This window comes from Oncorhynchus clarkii, chromosome 23 (genome assembly GCF_045791955.1).
Source record: "Oncorhynchus clarkii lewisi isolate Uvic-CL-2024 chromosome 23, UVic_Ocla_1.0, whole genome shotgun sequence".
Lineage (NCBI taxonomy): Eukaryota > Metazoa > Chordata > Actinopteri > Salmoniformes > Salmonidae > Oncorhynchus > Oncorhynchus clarkii.
In genome coordinates this window covers 2,017,363-2,033,687 of record NC_092169.1, presented here as the reverse complement: position 1 = coordinate 2,033,687, position 16,325 = coordinate 2,017,363, and the positions used below count along the sequence as shown (strand labels likewise).

Genomic DNA, 16,325 nt, shown 5'->3' with positions numbered 1-16,325 from the left:
TATATAAAAAGAAAGTGCCCTTCAATATAGACCACATGGAAAATTCTAAAATCTGACTTCTAGGAAAATTTTACCCCACTTAACCCCAACATTTCTCCATGTTTTCACCATTATTGTAAAGCCCTAGTTATTTTGTTGCTTTGACAAAGTCATTTCTGAATACTATAATTATTTATTTAATGCGATACATTTTAAGGTAACCCAGTTACATGAACTAAATTATTGTTTTAATATGGTGAAACTATTCCCCCCAAAAATTATTTGAAAAATAACATTGAACATCTAATAGTCAAACAGAAGGTGAGCTGGTTCTACTCTTTTTGGCCATTTTCTGGTGTTTGAGTGGGGCGAGCATAACGCGTCAACCCTGTTACTGATAAGTAGATGTGTGAAGCTTGCATTCAGTTGCCCTTCCCTGTTGCACCCAGTGGCGGTCGGTGCCGTTTAAGATGGCGTTTTTTTTTTTATGAACATGCCTTATTTCTATTACAGCATATTGGATGACTGTCATTCATATTCCATTCATGCAGCTCAATGTAACATCAATAGGTTAACTACTACATGCCACTCAAATTTTCCCTATACCCATCATGAGGTTGCTACAACATAACCTATGAATGTAAGTTTACAACGTAGGTGCACATGTTGAGAGACATTTTGAGTAATCAAGGTGACAGATGGTAATACATTCAATACCATCTTACCCATTCTTGTCTGCATCGAGCTGATCTAGGGTGTAATCATTAGTCCGACAGTTGCAAACAATGGTTTCTATGGGACAAATTCAGGTATGTTTATCCCTGTTTCGTTCCGTTTGCTTCCGTTTAAGAATGTTTTTCAACAGAATCGGCAGAATGAATACACCCCTGATCACACTAAAACACAGTTCACTTTCACCACAGCCACATACAAACAGCATGATCACTTTGATCATTGTAGCTATAATTCCTTCTCGACATGCTCTCCTCCTGTCACCTTTTCCCTTCGCTTGTGGAATTCAGTGCACAAAACATCAGCTGTCTGTGACCAGGAGAAAAACCTTTCCAAGCCATAACCTTCATATCATAACCACTATACACAGCCTACAATCGCTGTCACCATTATTAGATGGTGTCATAGTCAACATAGCTACTAGAACTAAAGCGTTAGTAAACCCCCTACAATCATGCAATACAGTGTACAGTCAGCAAGCAGTTTAGCAGTTACACCGGTGTGCCCCAGTGGAAATAAATGAATAAAACCAAAAGCTTACCTTGACTTGGAAGAGTTCCAGTGTTGGATAGCCATAGCCAGCTAGCTAACATAGCATCCCTCTCTGTTTGAGCCAGGTGTTTGAGTAGGCTAAACTAGCTGAAAGTGGGAAAAGAATACAACAAAATATAGCTAGCTCTCTCCCTTGATTCTCCTTCACTTTTGAAGAAATCAATTTGTTCAAAACGGTTGTCTTTCTCTCTCTTTGAGTCAACTGCTCACCACATTTTATGCACTCCAATGGTAGCTAGCTGTAACTTATACATTATCTGATCCTTTGATTGGGTGGACAGCATGTCAGTTCATGCTGCAAGAGCTCTGATGAGGACGTCCTCTGGAAATTGACATAATTACCGTGTAAGTATATGGAAGGGGGTGAGAACCATGAGCCTCCTAGGTTTTGTATTGAAATCAATGTACACAGAGGAGGACAGAGACTAGCTGTCCTCCAGCTACATCATGGTGCTACCCTACAACAGTGTTTTAAACAGTGTGTTTTAATCTAATTATTTGGTGATGTGAATGTATTTAGTATAGTTTTATCTAAAAAGAATAACTTATTTAATATTTCACCATTTTTAGGAAATTTATGGAGGATGGTCCTCCCCTTCCTCCTCTGAGGATCCTCCACCGGTTGTGTCGTGGCTAATCATTTCAAAATATGACACTTGCAAGAACCTGTGAATTCAATAATAGACTTTTAATACAAAAGTATCGCAAGCCGGAGTGGTCCGCGGAACACACACACTTTTTCAGAGCACTCGCTCTGATTTATACACATACATCATATGAGTCCATCCCACATGCAAATGAAGTTACATCCCAATCCTTGCATCCTGCTTGTTCAGCCCAATAACGCCCATATCTGCTTTCCGTCAGATTATAATGATGACAAGACCCTTGCTTTTTCCCTGCACTCAGCTTAATGCGTTCTCCTGTTTGTGTGTTATCTAGGGTCAGCAGACTATGTGTCTCCTCTATTTTTAGCGTGCTCAGCTATACTAAAAATACTATACATTCCTCTATGCTATAGGCTTGCTTTGTCCCTGCACTTAGCTCAATGTGTGTCTTTATCTCGGATCAGCAGACTATGTGTCTCCCCTGTCATTCCTTCAGCATCTCCATGTCCTAAGAATATGTGAGTTATGTCTATAATCCATCAGTTGGTCATTTGGCTGACCCCCTCCTTTGTATATCCCTCTGACCTTTGTATGTCCAGCTGTCCTAGGCGCCTATGTGTCGCCTTCTCTTCATGTGGTTGTCTAAGATCAGCAGACTATACATCTATGGCCTCCTCTGTTCTTCTCTCCTATACAATAGACAATGTATTTTACCAGAATGGCAAATGCACTCTATAAGTGTATCTCTCTTGTGTTACAGTATTTATGTTCCTCCATATATGTACATAATTTCTCCCATAGTTGCACACAACAAGCTTCCATTCCCCCTGTCACAAGGGAATTTATAGCTGATTTGAGATGAAATCATCAACCAAGTTACAGTCAACCATGTTACTTTAGTTGACACTTTATAGGAACTTGCTATTCATAGGTTGCACCTCCATCCCTGGGTTGCGTCATGCCATTGTTATGAACGTTCTCAAGCCGCCCTTTATTGGCGGTGCCGTAGTGGGGCCGTGAAGTGGTGATAAGCCCAGTCATTCTGGAAGGAGGCTAACTACTGTTTTGTCTAATTTCACTATAGTGCATGGAAATACGATGACATTGCTAAAGTACTCAGATATTTAGTAGGATTACACTTTGCCAGCATTAGCATGTTGTCAAATTTACTTTAGATAGATGGCAATGTTGACATTAGCTAGCAAATTTAGTGAAAAATAGCTAGCAATGCTAACGTTAGCTAGCTAAAATCCGGTGGCCTCCCCTCAATCTTAGCTAGCCAAAGTTATAGTTGGCTAGCAATCTGGGGACACCAAAATTATGACAAAAGGTTTTCCTATTAGTTATTTGCCTTCTATTTCCAAGCCACTGTAATGCACTTTTGATGAAAATCTTCATCAGCACTCATTGACGATGCATTGAGTAGAATGCTCGGTATGGCATCAGTCCAAAACGAATGTTCAAAACCATATTGTGAAGAAACATGCAACCCCTTCATATTTTTTAAATTTAATCTCATGAGACGTGAAAACATGTTTTTTATTAAGTTGAACATGTGCTCTTCATGACATGTATGTAAAAATGATGTGAAGAAAAATCTCAAAGTTACACTACCAAAGGGGACTCACTTCGTGGAACGACCCAGTTAACTCGCTGTAAATACACTATCAGCCAGAACAACTTTTTCAGTTGCGCTCCTTTGCAAGACAAACAAAATATGAAGAACATATTGGCTGTCTGTGTCAGTGGATTCGTCCATTATTATGCATATGCTTTTTCATTGTTTGATTCCAGACGTGGTCTATTGCGCATTTTTGTTTGTAGTAAATAGTGGCGACCCGTCATTCAGGGCAGAACCACACCTGTTTTGAGCCCCACATTTTTAGCACAAAAAAAGTAACAATTATTATTATATATATATTTTTGGAGGCTTTGCCTGTTTTGAATGTTATTTTGGCATTAATACCAGTCACATATCAGTTTGCAAACAATGTAAAAAAAGATATATCATTGAGTTAATAAAGCAGCATACAAACATGGTCTCTTTTTTTGTTTTCTTAGGTAAGGTAGCTCCAAAATGCAGGTGTTTCAGCCTAGCTCAGTGCTTTCTGTGGTGGTGGGACAAGCCAGCAGAAAATACACTCATTGTCTTAGTCTTAATTATGGATTGCCTCTTATGCGCTTGTCATCCACTTACGCCATAGTTTGTACATATCAATTGTCAGTAGAAACCACATTTGTTTAATTAAGACAGCCATATCAGCTATGTTTTTATAAATATCAGTAAATGAGGCTGAATGAACTGTTTCACCGTCAGACAAGGCTCCGCTGATAGCCAGGTGTAGCAGTGGTATAGTGCAATTCATGTATTGTTTAGTGTTGTGTAGTGGCTTTGCTGGCAAGCATCCCATTTTATATTTATTATTTCCAGAGATGGAAACCAGAGACTTGTTTCCATCAAATTGACTAGCTGCAGATATGTGATGATGTGTCATGATAAAGTGTACATAAAAATAGATTTTGCAGTAAATTTCTGTGTACCGAATAAAAAATACATGTTAAATGAGTTCCTTAGCATTTTCAACTCAACTGATTTTCTCCCCCCAAAAATGATTGAGCAAGTGAGCCCGCTCTGGTATTGGCATGTGTGCTCTAGCTCTAGCCAACAGCGCTATTGGCTAGAGGTAGAGCACACCTACACAGAGTACAAAACATTAGAAACACCATCCTAAAATGTAGTTGCACCCAATTTTGACCTCAGAACAGCCTCAATTAGTCAGGGCATTGACTCCAATGCTTCCCACAGTTGTGTCAGGTTGGCTGGATGTCCTTTGAGTGGTGGACCATTCTTGATACACAGGGGAATCTGTTTAGCATGAAAAACCCAGAAACGTTGCCGTTCTTGACACACTGACGCGCCTGGCACCTACTACCACACCCTTTTCAGAGGCACTTAAACCTCTTGTCTTGCCCATTCACCCTCTGAATGGCACACATACACAGGCCATAGCTGTGTTCAAATACCCATACTAACATACTGTATACTTAATGAGTATATACTATTAGTACATTTTAGTATACTGTAAATGAAACGTATTGTTTCAGTTGAGCTTACTAAAGCTTCGCCTGTCTACCGGAAGTTGATGCTGTTGCTATGCAACCTCTTGCTAGCTTGTTAGCATAACAAATGACTAGCTAAACATTTTACAATTTCGGTTGTGTTCATAAATTCAACCTTGAGTGCCAGAGTGCGCTCTGGTAAATCCAGAGCATTGTCAGCAGTGGTGGGAAAAGTACCCAATTGTCATACTTGTGTTAAAGTAAAGATACCTTAATAGAAAATTACTCAAGTAAAAGTCACCCAGTAAAATACTACTTGAGTAAAAGTCTAAAAGTATTTGGTTTTACATTTTAAGTATTAAAAGTAAAAGTATAAATAATTTAATATTTCTTATATTAAGCAAACCAGACGGAATAATTGTCTTGTTTTTTTTATTTACTGCTAGCCAGGGGCACTCTCCAACACTCAGACATAATTTACAAGTAAAGTGTTTGTGTTTAGTTAGTCCGCCAGATCAGAGGCAACAGGGATGTTCTCTTTAATAAGTGCGTGAATGTGACAATTTTCCTTTCCTGCTAAGCATTCAAAATGTAAGAGTACTTTTAGGTGTCAGAGAAAATGTTTGTAGTAAAAAGTACATTATTTCATTGAGGAATGTAGTGAAGTGAAAGTTAAAGTGAAAAATATAAATATTTAAAAAGTATTACTTAAGTATCTTTACTGAAGTACTTTACACCACTGATTGACAGATTGTCTCTTCATAAATTCTGAGCGTTTCAGAGCGCAGAGCAGGGTTTATCCGAGCCTTCAACGCAGTCAAGCACCCAAGCTAACTGGCTAACGTTGGCTAGCTACTTCCAGGCAGAAACGATACTGAGAGAACACCTCACTCTGACCATTTTACACACCCTAGCAGAGCTGGTTAGGCTGTTTTCATGTTATCTAGAGCATTGGTGACTGTAACTGTGCTGCTGGCAACAACATAATTACTTATTTTTTTTGCTGATGTTTACTGACACCGGTCATATTCAACCGGTGTTGAGCATTCCTAAATTCATCATTCTCAGGGATGCAAACTGGTGAGGGCCCAAAAAGGTGACTTTTTTTTGCACTGAACATGCAAAAAAATCCTTGCTAGGGGGAAATGCAGGTTAACTAATTAAACAAAGAATATGATCTACATGATCAGTCTCTGTGTGTAAAATAAAAAGTGGTTAAGTAGCCCTATTTTGAGATGTGAGATATTACAATCTCTTTAAATAATGACAGGAATGGAGGAGGTCTTTTCTCCAGTGAGATTGCTAAGCGAACACCGCCATGTTTAGGCTGGCTAACAGCCTGCTGCCTGGCCTGCACCCTCTCTCATTTAGTTTCCAGTTGTCCAATGTATTCTAAGTCAGTGTAGTGACCCGTAGTCCTACATAATTACACATTTCCTTAAATGAGAAAACAAGGAAGGGATTTCCTACACAGTATTAGTCTGTACATCACTTCAACTTGATATCCTTACAAGGTAATATAGTAAAAATTAAGCAAACGCAAATGCAACAACAAACTGTGTTGAACCAAATCATACCTTTGAAAAACGAGCAGCATCCACCACGTTTTGTTTCTGAACCTGTCTCCAGCCGCTTGATCTCGTTTGGGAAAAGGCTCATAGGGGTTGGGTTAAATGCAGAAGACACATTTCAGTTGAATGCATTCAGTTGTACAACTGACTAGGTATCCCCCTTTCCCTTCCTTCATTTGTGGTAAGTTTGCAGATGCTGTCGAAGGAGCCTTGGTGGAAGAGGGACTGGGGGTTGTAGACGGTGCGGATGGCCCGAGTAATGTATGGAGGAGAGCCACAGAACCCCTGGTTCACCCAGGAATGTTTCCCCAGGCTGTGCAACTCACCTGTCCACTGAAATGGTTCTCCGACTGGTTGTTGAAGTGCTGCATTGGTGCCTGGTTGGGATCACCTTGCTCTCTATACTCCGATATGGGATATTATTACTGTAGGTTCTCAAGCAACATGATACGGAGGCAAGACCAGTCTAGCAAGGTTGTTAACCATCACCTGTTGGTGGGATCATTTAAAAAAAGGGCCGATGACATAGGCATGGAGGAGAGGGGAGCTGGTGCCTTCTTGTGTGCCATAAACTGCTCAGTTTAACATTAAATATATGAGACACACTGCACATTCTTTTTTAAAAAAGGCAGCATATTACACAGAGTTATTAGAATTGGGCACTTCTCTCATATTAATTTTCTTCAGCCATGGGGGTACTGAGGAAATGTTTTTGATCATTTGTTTGGCCGTGCCTGATGTTACTACAAACCTACAGGAAAAATAGGTACAATTAAAAAGTACATGTTTTCATTCGAAAATGTGAGAGTAATGCTGATAAATCACTTTTAACAACCTGTTAACCACTCAGTCATTCAGCATGACAACAAACTCCCACTAAACATGTTACATTGCCAACTGTTAAACGCTTGTGGTGGAATCAATCAGAATATAACTGCAAGAGTTCCTCTGATCTTCTGCCCGAAGACCTGTAGTATAATAGACCCTGGCCATGTAATTAGCATATACTAATACATGTATGTTGATTGATTGCAGTTGAAAGCACATATAGAGTACAATTGAATGCAAAGGATGTGACACACTCAGATGAAATAATACATCAAATCAAACCATCTTCACTCTGGCTTGGTTAATGTGTAATGACAAGCTACTCTGAAGACACTCTGTATCATCAAATAATTAATTGTTTATTAAATGAACTCATTGAGTTAGAATAAAATGTATTTTGACAATGAATATAGACTAGGGCTAGGCATACACTTACAGTATGTGCATACTGCACCATCAAAGAGTGGGCCACCAACAAAAATGTTAACAATGGAGCACGTGCATCCTATGACATTTTCACATGCACATCTATTGATTTATATGATATATATGAAGGAGTCAATGAATGCCATTCCATGAGAATGCAACATTACTTTTCTAAACATAATGGTAAGCTATACAAGTCTCATAACAACAGAAACATAAACAGTAGAGTCATAGGTCCCATGTTTTGGTGTATGGTAAGAATTGTTTTTGTATTTATCTCAATCTCTAAGCGTAGGCTATATATCATTAGTTGAAATTACTGGAAGTCTTACAGACTGTGGCTTTTAAAGGGGCAATCTGCAATTCAAACAAAGGGCTAGATTCAATCCGGACCGAGGAAGATCCGCGTTATAGGGTGATTGAAATGTAGAGGTAATGTCCGATTGAGCCGACATATGCAACGTTTACCGTGAATGCAATCTCTGCGAACATGGGAACATTGCCTTCAAATTTCAAACACGATATAGCGTGGATCTTCCATGTTCCGGACTGAATCTACACCAAAGTGGTCACCCCCCGGCTGCTGTTGTTTCGGTAAACAGCTGAGGGATGGGGGTGGAGAAATGTAACTACTCTCAAATTCATAGACCGAGCTATTTATGCAAGGACTGACTATTATTTTCCCCAAATCCTACCACCCCTCCCCTAATTGGAGAAAACTGATGGACAAAAACACTTCGGCTTCTACACCCAGCTTATACATAGTATATAAATTTTACAGACACAGTATATTAGTATATTAGTTATCTTTATTTTGTTTTTAGTCCCATCCTTCAGCTCCCCTCCATCCCTCACATCTATATCTGAACACCATCCAGTTTCTATTTTTCAATTGTGCTGTAATGTTCCACAAAAGTTCTGAACTGTTCTATTCTCATAGTTTCTACAGATTGTAAATTAAAGATAAAAATGTTTGCTAAGAGTATTATTATATTATTGATCAATTGGCTATGACTTTTCAGATCACCCAGCAGTGCTATTTGTAAAGATACTCCAAGTAAATGTTGCAATTCTTCAGCCATTCCTGAACCTGCGACCAAAAACATGCTACATATGGACAGTACCAAAACAAATGATCTAATGATTGTCTCTTCGCAGCAAAATCTGCAGAGCTGGGATGGTATATATAACATTCTATTGGTTGCAATAAGTTTTGAATCGGGCGTAATTTTGTGTATAAGTAGATAAACCATGTGCCATGAAATCGGTACATTGAAAATCTCTTCCCAAATATTTGGCAATCTGTATGGCACAGCTGTTCCTTAAATTAAACTGGTATACTTTTATTTATCACAATTGTCTTTAACCAATTTAAACAAATGTGGTTTCTACTGACAAACTATTACATAAAGGGACGACGAGGCAATCCGTAATTTCGATTAAGACATTAATGAGCGATCTAGGACGTACGTAGTCTTAACTAGTGACAGAACAGTGACAGAATTCAGAACATGGGCCGTTCTTACAGTGTTCTCCCTGTACACCAAGTCAGAAACGTAGGATAAATAAAAGGGGCATGTAAGTAGACAATGAAAGCTCTTACAATATTTGATGATTATATTGCTCTAAAACAGGATATAGGCCACATGTGAACTACCAAGTCAGAACAGTAGGCGAAATGATGAGGGGGAAAGTGACCAAATTTTTTGCGTGAGCCACATGGGATACTAACAGCTTACTACACAACATACACATAGTATTACTTTCTTAGCTACAAACAGTATACATATCTCCCTGGCATATTACAACATTTATGCAGCACCATAAAATACATTTTTGCACTATCCTTGTCGTGCTCACTTGAACAGGAAGGTGGTGCGTCGGTCCTTCATGGAAATTTTGCCATCAAAGTCTGGCATTCTCTGGATTTTGGTGCTTTCAAGACAACTGGGAACTCAGAAAAAAACAAGGTTGAATCATGATGACATCAGGGATCTTCAGGTCGGAGCTCTAGAAAGAGGCCAGAGTTCCCGACTTGCAATTCCAAGTTGGATGACCGTTCAAAACGTATTTTCCCAGTCAGAGCTAATTTTTTCAGAGTTCAGTTGTCTTGAACTCACTGAAGTCAGATTTCCCAGTTAAGAGTTTCCAGTTGTTTTGAGTGTGGCAGAAATCATGCTGGATTGACAGCATGGCCAATGTTGAATGTTTATCCTTTTAAGGGATAAAAAGACACTTAAGCAGGCTAGTGATTGCTTTGCAATGGTTGCAGTTAGCCACTGACTCCTTCCAAACCACTCATTGTTAAATTTGCGATTTCCAACTTGTGAAATGTTTATGTCCAATGAGCACCAATACGTTTTATCTACAATTTCTCTTCATATGACTAGGATTGAAAAGGATTTGCCAGCAGATTGTTGACGTGATTCATGATGATGACTGCTACAGTAGCTTGCGAGCTAAGATCTTGAAAGTGTGATGTTGACATGTCAGTCCAATCAAAGCAACTGTAGATATAACGTGATTTGATGTTATTTTATCTGTGGCCAATGACCTTAAGTAACTCTATGGCAGTATCTAAGGGGCTTGAATTTTTTAGCTCAACCTTAGATTTTGCAGTGACGTAGTGTAACCATGAGTGACAGAACACTGAGCAAATCACGGCGCAACTAGAGAACATTACCAACCCCTATGCACAGTATTTCCCGCTGGCTGCCCCACCACAGAAAACACTCTGCCTACAAGCATTTCGCTACACCCGCAATAATATCTGCTAAAAATATGTATGTGAACCATAACATTTGATTTGGAGCCACCTTTCTCAAGAAAGCAAAAAAGAGAGAAGTTTGTATTCGGATTTATTAACTCAATTATTATTATTTTTATATTACATTGTTTGCAAACAGATATGTGAGAAGTATTAATGCCAAAATTCAAAAGGCACTCGCACATCTGAGCTATCTTTTGTGCAGGTGCATGGTAAGAGTTGGATAAGATGAGGAAAAAGGAAACTGCACATGAGGCCGATACGTAAAGCTTATTAAAGATCAGTGATACTATCAAGAGCAGTGTGCAGTTTCCTTTTTCCTCAGACGTATTAATGCCAAAATAACATGCAAAACAGGAACAAAAAAAAAAGTGTTTTTAGTTGCCTCTGTGGTAGTTTTTATTGCTATCTGTACTGTTAGTGTTTTTTGTTGCACTTTGCCCATTGCTCTTGAACCCTTTGTTCACTTGCTTTTCCAGCTGCTATCAATATGCTCTCCCAACACAACTACGGTGCAAAGGTGTGCATTTACAAATAATGTATTCCTTGTGAAATATTCTGTTTTATCTGAATATCATGGGAAATTCAATCATATTGTCGAACCAATTCTTGATAAAAAATTTAAGCTATACAGTACTGTACCAATCATAAGTTTGCACACACCTACTCATTCAAGGATTTTTCTTTATTTTTACTATTTTCTACATTGTAGAATAATAGTGAAGACATCAAAATTATGAAATAACACATATTCATGTAATAACTAAAAAAGTGTTAAATCAAATTATATTTTAGATACTTCAAAGTAGCCACCCTTTGCCTTGATGACAGCTTTGCACACTCTTGGTATTCTCTCAACCAGCATCATGAGGAATGCTTTTCCAACAGTCTTGAAGGAGTTCTCACATATGCTGAGAACTTGTTGGCTGATTTCCTTCACTCTGCAGTCCAACTCATCCCAAACTATCTCAATTAGGTTGAGGTCGGGTAATTGTGGAGGCCAGTTCATCTGATGCACTCTCCTTCTTGGTCAAATGGCCCATACACAGCCTGGAGGTTGTTGTTGAAAAACAAATGATAGTCCCACTAAGCACAAACCAGATGGGATGGCGTAACACTGCTGAATGCTGTGGTAGCCATGCTGGTTAAGTGTGCCTTGAATTCTAAATAAATCACAGACAGTGTCAACAGCAAAGCACCCCCACACCATCGCACTTGCTCCTCCATGCTTCATGGTGGGAACCACACATGCGGATATTATCAGTTCCGCTACTTTGTCTCACAAAGACACCACGGTTGGAACCAAAAATCTCAAATTTGGACTCATCAGACCAAAGGACAGATTTCCACTGGTCTAATGTCCATTGCTCGTGTTTCTTGGCCCAAGCAAGTCTCTTCTTCTTATTGGTGTCCTTTAGTAGTGGTTTCTTTGCATCAATTCGACTATGAGGGCCTGATTCATGCAGTCTCCTCTGAACAGTTGATGTGGAGATATGTCTGTTGCTTTAACTCTGTGAAGCATTTACTTGGGCTGCAATCTGCGGAGCAGTTAACTCTAATGAACTTTTCCTCTGAAGCAGAGGTAACTCTGTGTCTTCCTTTCCTGTGGCGGTCCTCATGAGAGCCAGTTTCATCATAGCGCTTGATGTTTTTTTTGACTGCACTTGAAGAAACTTTCAAAGTTCTTGACATTTTCCAGATTGACTGACCTTCATGTCTTTGCTTATTTGAGCTGTTCTTGCCAAAATATGGACTATTTTACCAAATAGGGATATCTTCTGTATACCACCCCTACCTTGTCACAACACAACTGATTGGCTCAAATGCATTTAGAAAGAAAGAAAATCCACAAATGTACTTTTAACAGGGCCATCTGTTAATTAAAAGGCATTCCAGGTGACTATCTCATGAAGCTGGTTGAGAGAATGCCAAGAGTGTGCAAAGATGTCATCAAGGCAAAGGGTGGCTACTTTGAAGAATTTGTTGAACTCTTTTTTTGGTGACTACATGATTCCATATGTGTTATTTCATAGTTTGGATGCCTTCACTATTATTCTAGAAAATAGTAAAAATAAAGAAAAACCCTTGAATGAGTAGGTGTCCAAAGTTTTGACTGGTACTATATATATATATATATAAACACAGTTGAAGTCGGAAGTTTACATACACTTAGGTTATGCATTAAGTGCATTAAAACTCGTTTTTCAACCACTCCACAAATTTCTTGTTAACAAACTATAGTTTTGGCAAGTCGGTTAGGACATCTACTTTGTGCATGACAAGTCATTTTTCCAACAATTGTTTACAGACAGATTATTTCAATTATAATGCACTGTATCACAATTCCAGTGGGTCAGAAGTTATATTATATTTATCCTATTTAACACATGTACAAGTGTGTACTAATACACATGTGTGAATTGGAAATGGGTTTTTTGTACATCCCAACTCTCCCTGAGACACCCTCAGAGAGTGGGGTCATGGCCAGGGTCTGCTATTATCACCTTGTTGCTGGAGCAATTAGGGTTAAGTGCCTTGCTCAAGGGCACATTGCAGATATCTCACCTTGTTGGCTTGAGGATTCGAACTAGCAACATTTTAGCTACTGGCTCAACGCTCTAACCGTTAGTCTATCCGCCGCCATATCAATCTAACTAATCAAAAATAAATAAAATAATACATCTGATCTATTGGAAGATTATAGTTGACTTGGTGGCACGTGAACTAAGACTTGGCGAGTGTGTTTGTTTTTTGTGAATCAGATGCTTCAAATGATACAATTCAATAGGAATGGCGGACAAGCAAACACAGCATTAGGTTGACAGTTTAAAATCTAACCGTTTTTGTCATTCTAACTTTAATGTATCACTTCAAATGTATCACATAAACCAGATGAAACAAACTGCTCAGATTATAGTCCTGCTCTTCCATCTCTTAATCCTACTAGCCACCACAGATTAGATTGACTAGTAGATTAGACCATTTCAATGGAGAGTCTCTATTTGGGCATGCTTTTTAGTTCAGTACTTGGCTGAATCTGTGTCTGGGAAACCGGCCCTACGAGACTCTAGAGAAGAGTAGTTTGTAGGTTCAAAGGGCCAGTGGTGATTAGGTTGCTGGTGAAGTAAGTTGGCAAAATTCCATACATTTTCCAAAACTTTCAACTAGAATTTCTGAAAAACCTGTGCATTATGGGGAAGTTTACAGACTTTACAACCCTGTGGCAGAGTGTGTCTGCTTCTTACACAGCTAGCTCCTCACAGCTCATCGCTCTCCAACTGTGTCCCCATAGGTGAACTGGAGAACAGGATGGGGCTGTTGTCCGTCGTGGGAAAGGCAGACTTGATGTCTAGGCCTTGGCCAGTCAGTGCTGCATAGCGACTGCCTTACCACGGAGCCTTCTTCATAGGCAGAGGATCATGTTGATGCCACTGGGCTGCAAAGAACAGAGATGGCTCTGGGCATTGTAGTCCATGCATTTGATATCTTGATACACTTAAAACACAATCATTAGCAACTATTGAGTCATTCAAAACTATCACAATAAACACTGTGACAGGTAAGAGAAAGCTGTTAAAAGTTGTAATTGAATTTCATTTACCATAGATGTCTAGTCTCGCTGTGCATGAAACAATTCCAGCCTCATTCTTTGCTGATACGGTGTACCAGCCAGCATCCTCTTTCCTGGTTGGCTGAATCAGGAGGAAAACATATCCAGTGTCATCCTGGTGTAAGCTAGAATCAAAAAACATATCCTCAATTAAATGATCACACTAAACTAAATGTATTTATCAACTGTGTTCTAATTAAATGTTTTTGGTGAATAACAAGCATTCATTTTCTAATCTAATCTGGCTGAATTGGAATGTACTCTATGCATGGGTTTTGTGTGTTACCTCTTGTCTACATGAGTTTGAATATAAGTGGGCAGTCAACTTTCTGGTTGGAGTGTGAGAGGTTAGTTCGGGAATATTAACCTGACTCTGGCCTTGGTGTGAGGAATGGTGTCATTGTCTTTCTTCCAGTAGATGACAGGTGGAGGCATGCCCAGCACCCTGCACTCCAGTCGGACGGGGGTGCCCTCTGCGATGCCTGTGTTCTGGAGCTTCTCCACAAACTGGGGGACCTGCTTCATCTCTTTTTCTGAATAGGAAAATAAGTTATTCTCTGTCATGTACAATTACTATAATACTTATTAATTGTCATCATTGATTAATTAATCATTGATTACCTACATTATATAATTGTTACATTTTATACTAACTTTCAATAATAAGTCATCATAAATGCTTCTAAATATTTATTAATAATGTAATACTAATTTGTTACCAAGATGTACACTATTTGGGTTTCATGAAAATACTTGTTTTGAGAACTCTTACCCACAACTCTTAACTCTAGACTGAAGGAGCTCTGTCCTGCTTTGTTGCTGGCAATGCAAGTGTATGTCCCAGCGTCGTCCTGTTTTAGAGGGTCTATGACAAGGGAATGGATTCCATTCTCCCTCACCAGCATCCGGTGGTAGAAGTTTGGGTAGATGGGCCTCCCGTTGATCAGCCACATCAGCTCTGGGTTTGGAAGGCCACTAACCTGGAAAACAGAGAAACACAATAGCACTTCTTGTGAGATGTATACAGTACTATCTATCTTCAAAGGCTATCCTGACTGATATTTAGCACAATGTTTTTTTTTATAGTAAATCTAAAATGTATTAAATGACCATTGCTTAAATCACTCTATTCAGTTATTTTACAGTCCATGGTTATGTCACATACCTTGCAGTCTAATCTACAGACTCTGCCCTCATGAGCCACCATGTCCCCTGGAGCCTGGAGGAAGTGAGGTTGAAAGAAGCGTTCCTGGGTTGGTTCACCCTCTTCCACTTCCTGTATGCGGGCCCGCACCCTGTAGGCATGTAGGGATGTGCAGAACATGTTACAGTACATGTATATTGGCCCGGGTATTGCTGAGATATCTTGTCATCTGCAATCGCTAAGACAATGATGTATGAGATTAGTGTTGCTATCATAGGGATAAAACTCTGATTGGTTAATCTCTATATGGGTTTATGGTTGCTATGAGGGTTTGTGTCTGTTCAACAGTAGTCTGGGCAATATCTACATCTGCGATCTTACTGTTCATAACCTCTACAAACAACAGTAGGAGCTGAAATCATGCTGGCGCTCCATGCTGTGGGTTCTTCTTGCCTCTGCAGATCACAATGCACACTCAGTCAGTCCTTCTCACCTCTGAGAGTGAATCATAGGTGTCATTCGGTTTCGGAGAGGACCTGTTTGGAGGATCAAATGACCGGAGCAGCTGATTCGTCCCTGGTGATCATCAATTAATTAATTAGCAAATCAGATTTGGCAAAGGGGTAAGAAAGTTGTATAAGAGTGAAACAATTACAGGAGGTTATGTTACCTGGGGGTTAGCTGCCAGGACAGTGTAGTTGCCATCATCGTCGTTATTGGTGACCTCTATGTGTAGGGCACAGGTTCCGTCCCCCTCTCGTATCTTCTTATAATGATAATTTTTTCTCAAGATCTGCTTGCCATCCTTGAACCAGTAAACCTGAAATGGGTTGAAGACCGAGGAAGATTTCTAACAAATGTTGAGTACATGTCCACTCACTGTAGGGTGAACATACAGATGAACTGCCATACCGAAGTCCAGATCCCAGACGACCCCCCGAATATAATACAACAGAGAGACCCAATCAAGCAGAGCAGAGTCCTTCCTACCTGGCATTGGCAGATAAAATCCTGACAGGATCACATACACATACTAAAAATCTTTGTT

The 16,325-nt window shown here is 39.5% G+C and overlaps 1 protein-coding gene across 2 annotated transcripts in view; it reads right to left on the bottom strand.

Annotated features, from left to right (window-relative positions):
* Positions 1-11,365: 11,365 nt before the first annotated feature.
* Positions 11,366-16,325, bottom strand: part of LOC139381606 (myopalladin-like) — a 44,449-nt gene continuing 39,489 nt past the window's right edge. For both annotated transcript variants that reach the window (XM_071125258.1, XM_071125259.1), the window contains 7 exons: positions 15,948-16,097; positions 15,771-15,853; positions 15,299-15,428; positions 14,906-15,113; positions 14,501-14,666; positions 14,125-14,258; positions 11,366-13,959 (listed from right to left, as the gene is read on the bottom strand). In XM_071125258.1, coding sequence (XP_070981359.1) covers positions 13,910-13,959; positions 14,125-14,258; positions 14,501-14,666; positions 14,906-15,113; positions 15,299-15,428; positions 15,771-15,853; positions 15,948-16,097 — 921 coding nt within the window. In that variant the 3' untranslated portion in view covers positions 11,366-13,909. The remainder of the gene's footprint in view (positions 13,960-14,124; positions 14,259-14,500; positions 14,667-14,905; positions 15,114-15,298; positions 15,429-15,770; positions 15,854-15,947; positions 16,098-16,325) is intronic.